Source organism: Myxine glutinosa, chromosome 2, assembly GCF_964187855.1.
Source record: "Myxine glutinosa chromosome 2, kmMyxGlut1.1, whole genome shotgun sequence".
NCBI classification, from domain to species: domain Eukaryota; kingdom Metazoa; phylum Chordata; class Myxini; order Myxiniformes; family Myxinidae; genus Myxine; species Myxine glutinosa.
Window position 1 is genome coordinate 253,041,512 of NC_136262.1, and position 16,220 is coordinate 253,057,731.

Genomic DNA, 16,220 nt, shown 5'->3' on the forward strand with positions numbered 1-16,220 from the left:
CACCGCCGAGCTTCGTGGCCGAACTTGGCGTGGAACCAGCACCAGGTGGTGGAGCTGGAGGAGCGCGGCTGGCTCCGCCAGGCCGGTGGAGTCGACGGGTTTCCCCGCGGTGGCGGTTTTCGCCGCGGCGGTGGGCGGGGCGTGGCGGCGTTCACGAGGTGCGTATCAGCATGCTGCTGAACCACAGCGTGCTGTAGAAGATGATGCTGTGGAACATCAGCGTGCTGTAGAAGATGATGCTGTGGAACATCAGCGTGCTGTAGAAGATGATGCTGTGGAACATCAGCGTGCTGTAGAAGATGATGCTGTGGAACATCAGCGTCGAAGGCCGTGACGGCCACGCCAACGCTCGCCCGCGTGTCCGAAGCGGCGAAGTACTTGTCCGCCTCGGCCGCCAATGCTCGGGGTTCCGTTAGCCCGGTCCCGGCCAATGCGAGGCGAACCTGCGCTGGAAGTTGGCGACGGAAAAGCGCCCGGAATAGCGAACCGGGGGCTTCGTCGCCCAACAGTGACAGCATATGGTCCATTCGGACCGACGGGCGCGTCTCACCGAGCTCGGGGAGATCCAGGAGGCAGTCGGCCTGTGCGTCGTCCGTGAGGCTGAACGTGGCTAGGAGTAGCCGCTTGAGTGCCTCGTACTTGTGGCCGTCCGGTGGGTGGCGAAGGATGGACACAACTCGAGCGGCCGTGCCGGGCCCGAGGGAGGCGACGACGTGGCAGTAGCGCGTGTCATCGCCGGTGAGGTGCCGAAGCTGAAATTGGGCTTCGGCCTGGACGAACCAGACTTCGGCCTGAGCCTCCCAAAATTCCGGAAGTTTGACGAAGGCGGCCATGGCGATGGCGTGGCGTGTGGAAGGATCGCTCCGGCAGATCCAACGTCGAGGGTCACCAGTAAAGCGCGGCGTTACGCGCGCTGCTTGTGAGCAAGGAGGAAGCGGACAAGCGGTAACATATAAACGTCTTTATTGTAAGACTACACTGTAACACTCCACTCCTCCGGGCTGGTCGCCCGGGGTATATCATGAGGCCACGCCTACCCCTCGGGCGTGGCCACCGCCCACTCGGTGCGTGGAATGATGTCACCACGCCAGTGGGCTTTTGTGTCCGCCACAATATATACATACACATAGTGATACAGTTTTGCAATTGCTTTCTGAGAAGCGGTTCGTGCTGGCGTCTGAGATGCCAACAGGACTTGACTTTGCATATCTCTCACAATATTACGTTGTCGGGTTTAGTCAAGCTGGGAAAACAATAAATAAAATCTTTCATTCTTCCAGATAGATGTGTGTCTCGCAGGGAATATGCAACACACTTTATACTTTTTAGCTTGTAAATAAACCACGAAAAGGCAATCAAAATAAGATAATTATTTATGTTTAACACAACACAATTAAAATCTGCATTTCTTGCTGCAAAATCAACAAAGTTATCAATTTATAATTGCAAAAACGTTTCGGAATTTATTTTGCGGTGTAGAGGGTGGTATGTTAGCAGGTGGTATAAACATCGGTTTAGTTTTTGCCTCTTCCATATTTTGTCGTTTCTCCTGCTAATCCCATATAAGCTGTTATATTTTGAGACATTTGAATGCATGTCGATTTGAGAGAGTGATTAATTATACGTGAAGAATAATTTTGAGCACAGAGCTTGGTATTCACACTCGCACGTCTGTGTCCGTGTGGTCACTTCGCTTTGGTACTCCCGAGTTATCTGAGAATGGACTGTTTGGAGCCTTTTTCTGGTACGTATTGACTATAACAGAAGATTTACAGTAACAGACGAAGTTTGTGTTACGATATAGAATACTTTCTTTGTTAAAGTTTGTTTTTCCAAAACTTTTGAACCAACCGATGCGTATCTTTTCTAGTCATAGGAATGGGAAGGCAACTTTTAATCCTCATTCCTGACAAGATAAACAAGACAAATATAGTCTGTGGGCGGTCCGAATTTTGTTTTATCGATCGATGATGAGAAACTACATGGCTTTGGTAACTTCCTGGATGACCCGCCCTGGTAGAAAATGGTGTTGTCCTCTACACGGCGCTGCGTGGCTTCACAACCTGTTTACCCAGCAATGGAATGCACACCTCAGCTCCTGCTTTCTTAACACGGTTTGATGAAAATACCCAAATTGCACCTGTTGGGAATTCTGCACCACAATGAATGGATAAGGTCACCGTGCCCAAATATTTATGTTATGTTCAACAATACTGCAAATAGGAATTAATTATTTAATTAAAAACAGATGAAACTTTGAGTGTAACTTCGCACAATTTTCAAGTGGTGAAACCGCTTCAATATTTGGCTTTGTCCGTCCGTCCATCCATCAAAAATGAATAAGAAGAATCTTTCTAACCCCCCGTGTTTAATGAGAAGGGTTCTAGAGGGTAATTATATTTGGTTAATTCTGCAGGTTAATGAAAGATGTTAAATATAGATGTTAATTCTCGAGGTTAATTGTACAGGTTAATTGTACAGGTTAATTGTACAGGTTAATTCTAGAGGTAATTCTAGAGGTTAATTCTGGAGGTTAATTAAAGATATTAAATATAGATGTTAATTCTCGAGGTTAATTGTACAGGTTAATTGTACAGGTTAATTGTACAGGTTAATTCTAGAGGTAATTATTGAGGTAATTCTAGAGGTTAATTCTGGATGTTAATTAAAGATGTTAAATATAGATGTTAATTCTCGAGGTTAATTGTACAGGTTAATTGTACAGGTTAATTGTACAGGTTAATTGTACAGGTTAATTGTACAGGTTAATTGTACAGGTTAATTGTACAGGTTAATTCTAGAGGTAATTATTGAGGTAATTCTAGAGGTTAATTCTGGATGTTAATTAAAGATTTTAAATATAGATGTTAATTCTCGAGGTTAATTGTACAGGTTAATTGTACAGGTTAATTGTACAGGTTAATTGTACAGGTTAATTGTACAGGTTAATTGTACAGGTTAATTATAGAGGTAATTATTGAGGTAATTCTAGAGGTTAATTCTGGAGGTTAATTAAAGATTTTAAATATAGATGTTAATTCTCGAGGTTAATTGTACAGGTTAATTCCAGAGGTAATTATTGAGGTAATTCTAGAGGTTAATTCTGAAGGTTAATTAAAGATGTTAAATATAGATGTTAATTCTCGAGGTTAATTGTACAGGTTAATTGTACAGGTTAATTGTACAGGTTAATTGTACAGGTTAATTCTAGAGGTAATTATTGAGGTAATTCTAGAGGTTAATTCTGGAGGTTAATTAAAGATTTTAAATATAGATGTTAATTCTCGAGGTTAATTGTACAGGTTAATTCCAGAGGTAATTATTGAGGTAATTCTAGAGGTTAATTCTGAAGGTTAATTAAAGATGTTAAATATAGATGTTAATTCTCGAGGTTAATTGTACAGGTTAATTGTACAGGTTAATTGTACAGGTTAATTGTACAGGTTAATTCTAGAGGTAATTATTGAGGTAATTCTAGAGGTTAATTCTGGAGGTTAATTAAAGATTTTAAATATAGATGTTAATTCTCGAGGTTAATTGTACAGGTTAATTCCAGAGGTAATTATTGAGGTAATTCTAGAGGTTAATTCTGGAGGTTAATTTATAGATGTTAAATATAGATGTTAATTCTCGAGGTTAATTGTACAGGTTAATTGCACAGGTTAATTCTAGAGGTAATTATTGAGGTAATTCTGGAGGTTAATTCTGGAGGTTAATTAAAGATGTTAAATATAGATGTTAATTCTCGAGGTTAATTGTACAGGTTAATTCTAGAGGTAATTATTGAGGTAATTATATTGGTTAATTCTGGAGGTTAATTAAAGATGTTAAATATAGATGTTAATTCTCGAGGTTAATTATACAGGTTAATTGTACAGGTTAATTGTACAGGTTAATTGTACAGGTTAATTGTACAGGTTAATTCTAGAGGTAATTATTGAGGTAATTATTGAGGTAATTCTGGAGGTTAATTCTGGAGGTTAATTAAAGATGTTAAATATAGATGTTAATTCTCGAGGTTAATTGTACAGGTTAATTGTACAGGTTAATTCTCGAGGTAATTATTGAGGTAATTCTAGAGGTTAATTAAAGATGTTAAATATAGATGTTAATTCTCGAGGTTAATTGTACAGGTTAATTGTACAGGTTAATTCTAGAGGTAATTATTGAGGTAATTCTAGAGGTTAATTCTGGAGGTTAATTAAAGATGTTAAATATAGATGTTAATTCTCGAGGTTAATTGTACAGGTTAATTGTACAGGTTAATTCTAGAGGTAATTATTGAGGTAATTCTAGAGGTTAATTCTGGAGGTTAATTAAAGATGTTAAATATAGATGTTCATTCTCGAGGTTAATTGTACAGGTTAATTGTTCAGGTTAGTTCTAGAGGTAATTATTGAGGTAATTATTGAGGTTAATTCTGGAGGTTAATTAAAGATGTTAAATATAGATGTTCATTCTCGAGGTTAATTGTACAGGTTAATTGTTCAGGTTAGTTCTAGAGGTAATTATTGAGGTAATTCTGGAGATTAATTCTGGAGGTTAATGAAAGATGTTAAATATAGATGTTAATTCTCGAGGTTAATTGTACAGGTTAATTGTGCAGGTTAATTGTACAGGTTAATTCTAGAGGTAATTATTGAGGTAATTCTGGAGGTTAATTAAAGATGTTAACTATCGATGTTAATTCTAGAGGTTAATTGTACAGGTTAATTCTAGAGGTAATTATTGAGGTTAATTCTGGAGGTTAATTAAAGATGTTAAATATAGATGTTCATTCTCGAGGTTAATTGTACAGGTTAATTGTACAGGTTAATTCTGGAGGTAATTATTGAGGTAATTATTGAGGTTAATTCCGGAGGTCAATTCCGCAGGTCGATTCCGGAGGTCGATTCCGGAGGTCGATTCCGCAGGTCGATTCCGCAGGTCGATTCCGGAGGTCCGATTCCGGAGGTCCGATTCCGGAGGTCCGATTCCCGAGGTCCGATTCCCGAGGTCCGATTCCCGAGGTCCGATTCCCGAGGTCCGATTCCGGAGGTCCGATTCCGGAGGTCCGATTCCGGAGGTCCGATTCCGGAGGTCCGATTCTCGAGGTTCGATTCTCGAGGGTTTCGTTTGTTTCTCGGCTTTTCCTATTTCATAATAAAAGTGGCAAACAGAACCGCTTCCTTCGGACATGGGTACGATTTAAAAAAAATTGATTTATGCTGCTGCTTGCAGTCGCAAACAGCTTTATTTAAATAATTATTAATCAGCAGTTATCAAATTTTATAAAACCCAATTTAACAGTTTTTAAAACTATTCTGCAATCAATTACCTTGCTGCCCATTGTAGTTCAGCTCCCCGACGAGCCTCGTCCTTGTATATAAATATACACTTGGCAAGAACAACCAGTGATTCCACATTCAGCCGGTGTACGCAAACCACTGGCTGCAGTCTTTATGGAGAACATTGATTCATGTGTATTCTTTGTCGGTTCTCAAAACTTGTGTTTTGCATGTGGGAACATGGAGAATTATGTAATATCCATATTTTCCTTCATTAACCGTTTGTATGTTATCAGCACTTGGCCTTTGGTAGTATTTTCATGGTCACACAGGTTTTGATTTCTGCTCATTATCCTTCACGAGCAGAGTACCTGCCCTACGGGCAATCTTGTGTGAAGCATGCAACATGTTCTTCTGGCACATCCCTTTATTGGGCGGTGTATAGACCACTGACAGCACCCTCAATCGCTCCCAGAAATAAAAGAAATAACCTGGGTTATGTGCATGAAGCAAAAACATGCCTTCTGCTTATAATTCAAACAACCTCACTGTACTGGAAAACGTGGTGACAGGAATACTGGACTGTAAAGGGTATGGACTTGTAATACCCGCTCCCACCTGGAGGTGGCGCTACATGATACACATTTCCATGGAGAATTTGCGTCCCACATTCTTCCTTCCCTCAGCCCCTCCCCACAATGTCACCGACAAAGATAAAACACCACTTTACACTAATTGGGGTCATGCTGATCTTATGTACCAAGTCTGGATGTGCAGTAATCGGGCCAGAATTGTAGGAGGGGAAGCGCAACAAACAACCACACGAACACCGTCCGTGAATTAGAGTAAGGAAGAAGTACCTTTCCTCCTTCCTGTCATCCCTGAGATAAATGAACAGAGCTTATCAGCCCATCTGCCCACAGAGGTGTGTGTGTGTGTGTGTGTGTGTGTGTGTGTGTGTGTGTGTGTGTGTGTGTGTGTGTGTGTGTGTGTGTGTGTGTGTGTGTGTGTGTGTGTGTGTGTGTGTGTGTGTGTGTGTGTGTGTGTGTGTGTGTGTGTAACCTTTCTACCATTTCAGCTTTTGTTATCAAATTTCCAACAAATGTTACGATAACGAGCACATTACCTGCAGCGAGACTGTCATTCCCTTCTAGTGACACACACACACACACACACACCTGTGGCCAGTCACATTTTGGCTGTGAGTGAACTTACACATACATTTCTGACATGTGAAAAAATAGCAAATATCAGAGGTGGCAGGTCGAATTTGTGGGGTGGGGGGAAGGGGAACAAAACACGAAAAGGGCATATGGTACAAGATCAGACAGGAGGTGGAGGAACACAGACCTCTCGGTGATGGCGAAGTGGTAGGCCCATAGACTCAGCTTCATCGCAGGAGATTCCAATGGTCTTGAAAACCTCTGTTTCCACGGCATAAATCTGAGCAAGATGTGAGGCAGGGGCGCCAGCCCAGAGGGGAGAGCAGTACTTAATTAAGTTGTGGAGGAAAGCCTTGTGGGTGGAAAGGAGCTCAGGTGTACCAAGGAAGGACTTTGCATGATTGAAGATGCCAAGTTGGCATCTGGCTTTGGAGGTCAACTTTGAGATGTGGGTTGCCCAAGAGATCATTGCTGAGAGTGAGACTCAAGAGTTTGAGTGATTGAACCTCTGAGACGGTTGTTAAGAAAGTAGATGGGAGGATTTGCTGTGGGTTGCTTTCAGAGAGCAGGAGAGTGTGTGTGTGAGCGAGATATAGAGACAGACAGAGACAGACAGAGACACACAGATGTGTAGATTTCTCATTGTTGAAATACCTATCCAATTTTTTGACCAGATTGTGATTTTGTCCAGGTCTGAAGAGAGGGAGTAGGCTACAGACTTCCGATCTAACGGATGAATAATGAAGCGGCAGAGAGTGGAGTCATCAGAAAAGAGATAGAGAGGATTTTCCAGAGAGTCAGAGAGATCATTAATGAAGACCAGAAAAAGCACAGTGACACTGCCTTGGGGTACACCAGCCTTGACAAGGAGAGGAGAAGAAAGGATTCCGTTGAGAGCCACACGTTGGCTATTGGAGTGGAGGAAGTCAGAAATCCAAGAGAGGAGTTGGCCTTGGATTCCATAGGCAGACAGTTTGGACAGCAAGGCAGGATGCCAGACTGTATCAAAAGCTTGAGTTATGACATGAGAGACGGCCCTGATCTCATGTCTGATATAGAGAACTTCAATTAATTGCTGGGAAAGTAGAAGTCGCATGTCCTCGTTGGTGTGACCAGGTCTGAGTCCAAAATGATGATCTGAGATGAGGCTGTTGGAGAAAAGGAACGATTTTACGTCAACCGTGATGATCAATTTTAGACCTTGCTGATGATTGGAAGTAAGCTAATTGGTTTGTAGTTACAGGGGATCCATTTTTGCAACTTTTTATGCCTCTGTTGACGAACTCGCCAGAGGAATTATGTTTTCAGGTTTTCCGTCTGTCCATCCGTGATAGGTTTTCGTTACCGGGATAACTTGAAAACGGCTGAAGGGAGCTTAGTCAAACTTGGTGCAGGTATGTATAATGAGGTAACGTTGAATTGATTAGAATTTTGGGTCATGAGGTCAAAGGCCAGAGGTCATGTTAGCTAAAAATCCTGTTAGTGCGATAACATGTGAACCAGTGATTGGATTCTGACCAAATTTGGTACAATTATGTAGAATTATGTCACAATGAACTCATTAGATTTTGGGGCCAAGAGGTCAAAGGTCAAAGTCTGTTATAGGTCTATTCTATAACTTGAGAACGGCTGGGATTTATTAATTTAGCCATGCGGCAGTTTCAGCATGCACGCACAGTTACACTGGAGGACGATCCGATGGCTAAAAATGTATAGAAACTCGCTTGGAAAAAACCAGCAGGTTTAACAAATATCTTAGATTGGGAACAGTAATGTGTGGTGCGGGTGTGTGTGGTCTGCCCTGTGGTGAGCATCGGGAGGTGTGACGCAGGTGGATTTTGCAAGCTGGGCAGCGACGCCAATGTTGTTTTGCAGCAGCCTCTCACTTAAGATCCCATTTTAACTCGAGATCCTCACTTAAGATCCCATTTTTGACATTGCAAACCCTTCTCCACCGGTTTGGTGTATGTTGTCCGGCGTGCTTGGCGTCTTTCCGTCTGTTGCGTCTCTTCTCCGTGGCGTATCCTTGGCTATCTCGTGTGTGTGTGTGTCCCTTAGGGCATGGGATTGTCGCTGCCTTTGCGGACCAAAAACGACATATAGCACGATATCTCAAAAGGTTATGGATGCATTTTATAGCCAGGTCCCTCTATCACCCATGGAGCAGTTCCCACCTCCCCTCGCCTCCCCCATCCCACTTAGCGAATGTCGCACATGCTCTCTCATCCCATTTCATTGGCACACACGGACGGACACCCAATCTCACCAGAACCTGTCCAGGTGCTTGCAGGTAGCTCTCATGTTGAAGTGCAGTTGGATGGTATGAAAGTACAATGGGGGTGATTTAAAAGTCTACACAACGGGGAAATAGGGAGAATTAAGAGAGAGACTTGGGTGAGGATGATAAGGGTGTGCCACGACATCCGATTCTGGTCATTGATAATTGGGGTTACAAACACTTTTGCTGATATTCATTAAGAGATAACTGATGAATAAGTAACCACTCATTAATCCCTGTCATTTTTTGTAACAATATTGTTGGTGCAACATTTAAAACATAACTGGACATTGAACACTTGGGAATTGTACTATTTATGTGGAATAACGTGTCTGAAAATTCCATCATTAAATTGCCCACAATGTATTTCCATTAGCCAGTGCTTTAATTTTGGGATGGTGAAAATACAAAATACCGCCAATCTCGCGCGCTGGAGGATATGTTATTTATTTATTTGTTTGGCATGGGGGTGGTGTATTTTGAATGTAGCTCTGCTTGTCTTGTTTTTGCTCTTTTTTGTGCAGAATATTGATTTATGCTCATGTAACTTTTTCTCTGTTTTGTATTAGAATGAAGAAGTTTTTGTCAACTTTTATATCCTGCTTTCTTTTGTATTGCAGCATTGTTGGGCACAGTTTGCCCAGCAGTCATTGCTTTGTATGGAATCATCCAGAATGTGAAGCGCAACAAGAGGCATTGTGAATCTCTGTGGAAAAGAGTGAAACTTATTGATGGCATTCTTCAGGGAAGCAATATTGATTCAAATCAAGAAGTATTTAAGAAATTTGATGCACTGACAAAGGAGATCATGAAATATATTGAAAAGTTTGAAGGTCACTCTCCTTTGCAATCTATGTTTAAAACTACCAATGCAATGGAACGTTTTCGCAAGTTTGACGAAGAGTTTGATTTTGTGATGCGCGCTTTAACACTGCAAGCTGTCGTGTCCCCTAAAAAGTCAGAGGACGACGAATGGATTGAAGAACAATCGCTGAAGAAACGACAGAAAGATTTCATTGCTGATGCCATTGACGGCATCATTGAAGGTTGTTCTTGTATTTATACAGTTGTGATATACCATGATCAAATGAATGTCAAGTTATTTGTAGCATTTATCATTGGGAAAAAATACGAGTCATGGGAAGTTTTCCTGCAGTTAATTTTTTTATCGTACTTCAGGGTGAGTGGGAGCAACCCAATTTTTCAATATAATTGTGTATTCAATAGCGCCACCTGGAGGAAACAGATAGTTCAACTCAATAAAATACACCAAAGACATGACAATGTTGGGAAATTAGCCCATCAGTTAGAAGTTCATCTAACCTTTTCCTAGTTCCTTTAAATTTACAACATCCTTTAAATGTTAATGTATCTTCCAAAACCTTGATCTTTTCTACCCCCATTAAAACACCCCAAATCCACCTCTTTCAATGTATATTGAAAGAATACACCCCAAATTAATACACCCCAAATCCACTTCTTTCATTTCAAAAATTCCACTTCTTTCAAATCCACATCCACTTCTTCATTCCTGAAATTCCTAGTAGTGTCAATTCGTTTTATACCGTGCACCCCTTCCCTCCCCCTCCCTCCTCACCCTCCAGCCCTCTCCCTTCCACAGATTTCCTGATGTCCCTGTTCTCTACTGTTCTACGTGTGTGCTTTCCTCTCTCTTCCCATCTTGTCTCCCCCTCCCTTTATTACCCTGCACTCGCGAAGCGAAATGCAGGGTTAAGCATTCAGGTACGTACGTACGTGCGTGTCTGCATTTTAAAAATTCATTTTCTCGGTAACCGTTGGTCCGATTGACATGAAATTTTCACCATATGAGGGCCTCCTCTTGTAGAATATTTTAGTGAATATGATGATGTCACAAGTCACGTGGTATGGGTGCCCTCTTGGAAAAAAAACTTTGCACCTCTATATCTCAAAAAACTGCTGCACAGAAATAATTGAGACAGGTCTCATTGCAAAGAACTCTCCGTGCAGAATAACATGTGTGAATGATGACGTCATAGGTCCTGCCGTTATGACGTCATAATTCGACAAGTAAAAAACTATCTGATCAGGATGAAATTTATTGAGCATCTTCTCGATATAAATTGATGGAGAAATAAAATTATAATGACGTCGTAGGTCATGTGGTTCAGACGCCATATTGTTTTGAGTGAAAAGCCTGAAAAACTACTAAAATCCAATTTTCTCAAACGACTGAACATATCGAGGCCAATCTTTGCAGGCAGAATCGCATACCCATGATGAACAAAAAAATCAGCGAGCAGGATGAGGTGCGTCACATGGTTTCGGAGTTATGACGTTTTTAAGCATAAACTTTTAAAACCAAGCTTCTCCCTCCTTTTTGATGCTATCGAGGGGAAACTTCACAGATATGTTCAGCGTATCAGTCTACTAAAATGACCTTATGGAATTTTCGATAGGTCACGTGGTTTGGCAGATATAAATATTTAAACTAAAATATTCAAAAATTTATAACTCTTGAACCGCTTCATTGATCGAAGTAAAACTATATATTTTACTAGAGAGAATGAAGTGTAACGTGTGCAAAATTTCAAGATGATTGGATGTACGGTCTGGAAGCTAGAAGTTGTTATTGCGTGAAGAAGAAGAGTTCTAGAATGGTCATGGAATTATCACACTGCACATGACGAGCAGGCAAAGTACGGAGCGACCTCACGGGGTCATTTTGACCTCAAATAAAATTCTGATTTCAGATTTGTCAACCGTTGAGGTATATTAACACATGACCAAAACAGATTTGGCGAAAATTTCCGACGATTTTTGATGAAAATATAACATTTGTGTCTGCATTACAGTAAAGTAAACTGTGCCTTGTCAGCATTTAAAAAATTGAAACGTGGCTCATTGTAAAGAACTCCATATGGCGAATAGGTGTTGTTAACGATGGTCATTGGTGCCATAATTATGACGTCATAATTTGCCAGAGACAATGCTTAGTCTGATCAGTTTGAAATTTATTGCGCATGATCGATGCAACAATTATTTAGAGAATATAAATTTATGATGTCATCACTCACGTAGTCTGGCAGCCATATTGGATCAAAAAAAAAGAAACGTTCAAAAATAGAAGAGTTGGCTTACACCAAGTTGACTGCGCAGGGTAAGTATTCTATGAATACCAGCTCATTGTTTTATGTGTCCGTTTGGTTTTTGTGTTTTATGTGTTAATGTGCCAGCCCTTACACGAGCCTCAATCTTGTATACAAATATACTGTATATATTGCATTATTACATTACAGGTATTACATTAAAAATCATTTTAAAGGTATTACATTAAAAAATAAATTAATTTATATATATATACATAATATATATTTTTTTAATGCAATAACTTAAAAATGATTGTTACTGTTCAATAAATAATTGTAATTGTTGAGGGACAGATATGTGTTGGGGTAGTGTTTTAATTTGTTGTTGTTGCTGTTTTTAGTGGTCCCGCTAGATAAAGAAGATGACAAGAATAAAGAGAAGCTGACTTCACATTTGTGTGAAATATTTTGGAAAATCGATGCCTTTGGTAAGGTTAATTTATTGTGCTTTTGTGTTTAAAAAGTTGAACACAATGAAAATGATATTATACACTGCATCATTTCTCTTGTTTATTCATTGTCAATCATATCTCTCATCTATGATGGCAGCTGTCATTGATTTTCACCTTGATTACCACAGCTGTTTGCTCCAGAAAACAGACAAAGACCCTGCCAGTTTTGAACATGGTTTAGATCCAAATTAGAACTATATGGTAGGCCTGTTTGCCTGTCTGGCAGTCAAACAAAATTGCAAATCATTCAAAACGGGAAACTTACTGTTTTTAAGAACATCATAAAGGACACAAACAGTGGGCACGAATAACAAATGTACATTAGATATGGTAATGTAATTGACACTGCATCATTGGTGGTAAATTCCTGAATTTATTTATATCTTTTACAATTTTTATTTTATGTCAATTGAGTTATACAGTGTGTTCCAGAAAGACCTGGACAACTTTGTTTGTTAATATATTTAGTACCACAAAGGATATAATTGTTTATATGATACAGAAGTTGTGCCTTTGTGTTTATTGTGCCTTTGTTTAATATGTTACAGAAACTCATAAAGTTTTCTTTTTCACGTCTGGTGTTTTAATGTAAAATAAAATGCCAACTCTGCAGGAGAAAGCTCAGTGCGTCGAATGGTTCATCGAGACGAAATCCGACACACGAGTTCAGCGTAATTTCCGTACGATATATGATAGGAATCCGCTATCATGGACTTGTATCAGAGAGTGGTGCAAGATGTTTAAGGAGACCGGAAGTTGTCAGAAACACAAAAGTACCGCTCGACAAAGCACAAGTGCAGCAGAACTTGAAGGAATGCGTGAATCATTTCAACAAAGTCGCAGAAAATTAATCCCATGCGCATCCAGAGAACTCGGACGACCAGTTCTACCAGAACGGGCACTACTGTACACAGGATTTTGCATAAAAGACTGAAACATGATGCCTATAAAGTGCATATTCTTCAGGAACTCAAACCAAAGGACGGACCCAAAATGCAAGGCATTTGCCTGAAAAAGAGGATGACTAAGATTACCTGAAGAGGTCATGTTCACAAACGAAATTTGCTTTCATGTATCGGGGAAGGAACTGGCACAATGTGTAGATCTGAAGCTCCAAAAACCCCCACGTGGTCACTGGTCAAGGAATACATATGCGACAGCCCAAAGGCCAGTGTCGTGTGGCCTTTTCCATGACTGTCTCATTGGTCCGTTTTTCTTTGCGGAGGACACAGTGACCTCAACAATTTACATGAGCATGTTGGAAGGATTCGCTTTCCGACAGATTGAAGACTGGCAACCAGATATCATTTTTCAACAGGGTGGCGCTTCCTCTCATTGGGCCTTAGTCGTCCGAGCCGTCCTGAATGAAACATTTCCAGCTCGTTGGATTGGCCGAGACAGACCAACCGCCTGGCCCCCACAATCGCCAGACATAACCCCCTTGGTTTTTTTTCTTTGGGGTTGTCAAAGATGTTGTCCACAACACCAAGGTAGCAAATCTGCAGGATCTTCAGCCTCAAATCACAGCTGTATGTGCACTGGTGGATGCAAACATGCTTTGCCGAACATGGCAAGAACTCGTGTACCGCCTTGATGTCCTGCCAAAGCTCACATTGAAGTGTAGTGATGGGGTGCACAAAACTTTGAGTTTCTGTATCATATACATGTACACTACCGGTCAAAAGTTTTTGAACACCTCAATTTTTTCAGTTTTTATTGAAATCTAAGCAATTCAAGTCCAGTGAATAACCTGAAATGGTACAAAGGTAAGCAGTAAACTGCTCGAGGTTAAAAAAAAGTTTAGGTTAGCAAAAACGGGAAAATAATGTAAATTGCACAGTTATATTGTAAAAAAGGCTTTTTTCAGGGAACAAGTAATGGGTTAACAACTTACAGCTGTTCTGCAGCAATGTAAGTAAATTAAGCCTTGAAAGTTGATGCAAACAATTCCTACAGGTGTCCCAACCTCTGCTGATTACTTGATTACAAACCCCCTGTCTGTATAAAAGCAGTATTGGAACAGATTGTTGTTACACCCTCTGAAGCATTATTTGGACAATAGTGCACTGCAGGAAGTAGTATATTGCTGTCATAATGGCAAGAAAAGGCAATTAACAAAGGAAGACAGATAGACCATTATAACCCTTAAAAGTGTAGGTCTTTCCTTTAGAGAAATTGCAAAGAAAGCCAAGGTGTCAGTGAGTACAGTTTCCTACACCATCAAAAGGCACTTGGAAACTGGAGGAAACTCTGACAGGAAGAGGTCTGCAGACCCAACGCCACAACAGAATCAGAAGACAAGTTTCTGAGAGTCAACAGCTTGCGTGATAGGCGGCTCACAGGACAACAGCTTCAAGCACAGCTTAACACTGGTCAAAGTAAGCAAGTCTCAGTTTCAACTGTGAAGAGAAGACTTCGAGCTGCAGGTTTGGCAGGTCGAGTGGCAGTAAGAAAGCCATTGCTAAGATGGCAAAATAAGAAAAAGAGGCTTGCCTGGGCCATGAAGCACCGCCAGTGGACTACTGAAGACTGGAAGAAGGTCTTATGGACCGATAAATCAAAATTTGAAATCTTTGGTTCATCACGCAGAGTTTTTGTATGCCGTCGAGTAGGATGGTTCCTCAGTGTGTGACTGTTACGTGCTCCTCCCCGACCCCCTGGTCACGGTGTACCTCCGAGCCCCGAGAGGAGTCACGGCAGAAAAATGTGTTATTCCGTATGTCAAAGATCAATGGTGAAGCCACACCAATTGTTACTCACAAACAAATATTGTATTAAGATCACACAAGAATAACAGTACAACAATAATAGTAATCAAAAGTACAATCAATATATCCTATGATGGTACCATCAGTTTCGTAATATATAACTCACTGTGCTCCAAGTGAGTGAAACCAGAACATTCCCAATGTCTCTTTCCCGGCCTCAAACCCAAGTTGATTCCGGTTTCAAGCCGAAGTCGATTCGCTCAAGCGATCGCCAGAACGATGTCCAATCGAGACCAGAATCCCATGCGGATAGCAAGTACAGTCACACAGCCCAAAGCTGCACAAAGGTGCCCTCAAGGTGACTGGGAAATCACAAACTCGTGTATGGACTTTCACGGCTCACAGTCGGCGAACCACAAATTAATCTTCAAAAGCCATGGTGCACACACACACACACACACCAGATACGTCTGAAAGTGGTGAAAACAGCTGACGAAGCAAAGAAACCTTGCTCGACGCGTGAAGCGCGCGAGTCAAATGGCCGACGACCCGTTCTTGAGACGTAACGGCCCGACGATAATTCTCCTCGGAATCCACTGCCAAAAACCTGACACGCAGGTTGATCGGTCACAGCGATGACAACTCTGTCGCAGGGATCCCTTTCCCGGGAAACCCGAAAGTTCGCTCGTGACTCCCGTTCGACAATGTTCGCTTCAGAACTCGGAGCAGCTCGGCTTTCTTGTCCGACTCACTCGCTCCACCCTCTTTTTCTCCTCTTCCTCTTCGTCGCCATCCGGTTCCTGTTTCCTTTAAAACATTAACTTTTAACTTTTGAAAATAGAAATATCTTTTCCCTTTAAATGACAACAATAATAATACATGGAATCAGAAATGTTTACAGTGGATGAAAACCACCACAACGGAAGTGATGGATCCGTAACAGGAAGTGACCAACTGTCAAACATGGAGGAGGAAGCGTGATGCTCTGGGGCTCTTTTGCTGGATCCAGAGTCGGCGACTTGCACAGAGTGACTGGCACCCTGAATCAAAACGGCTACCACAGCATTTTGCAGCGCCATGCAATACCATCTGGTATACGCTGAGTTGGTCAGGGGTTCATCCTACAGCAAGATAATGACCCTAAACACACCTCCAGGCTATGTCAAAACTACCTTCAAGGAAAAGAACAAGACGGTAGGCTTCAAATCATGGAATGGCCAGCAC

The 16,220-nt window shown here is 41.2% G+C and overlaps 1 protein-coding gene across 2 annotated transcripts in view; it reads left to right on the forward strand.

Annotated features, from left to right (window-relative positions):
- The first annotated feature begins 1,560 nt into the window (after positions 1-1,560).
- LOC137420662 (mixed lineage kinase domain-like protein) overlaps positions 1,561-16,220 on the forward strand; it is a 64,704-nt gene continuing 50,044 nt past the window's right edge. Inside the window, exons 1-3 of one of the 2 annotated variants that reach the window (XM_078772431.1) lie at positions 1,561-1,744; positions 9,329-9,754; positions 12,178-12,264. In XM_078772431.1, the coding sequence (XP_078628557.1) occupies positions 1,720-1,744; positions 9,329-9,754; positions 12,178-12,264 (538 nt within the window). In that variant the 5' untranslated portion in view covers positions 1,561-1,719. The remainder of the gene's footprint in view (positions 1,745-9,328; positions 9,755-12,177; positions 12,265-16,220) is intronic. The other variant, XM_078772432.1, reaches the window with a different exon arrangement.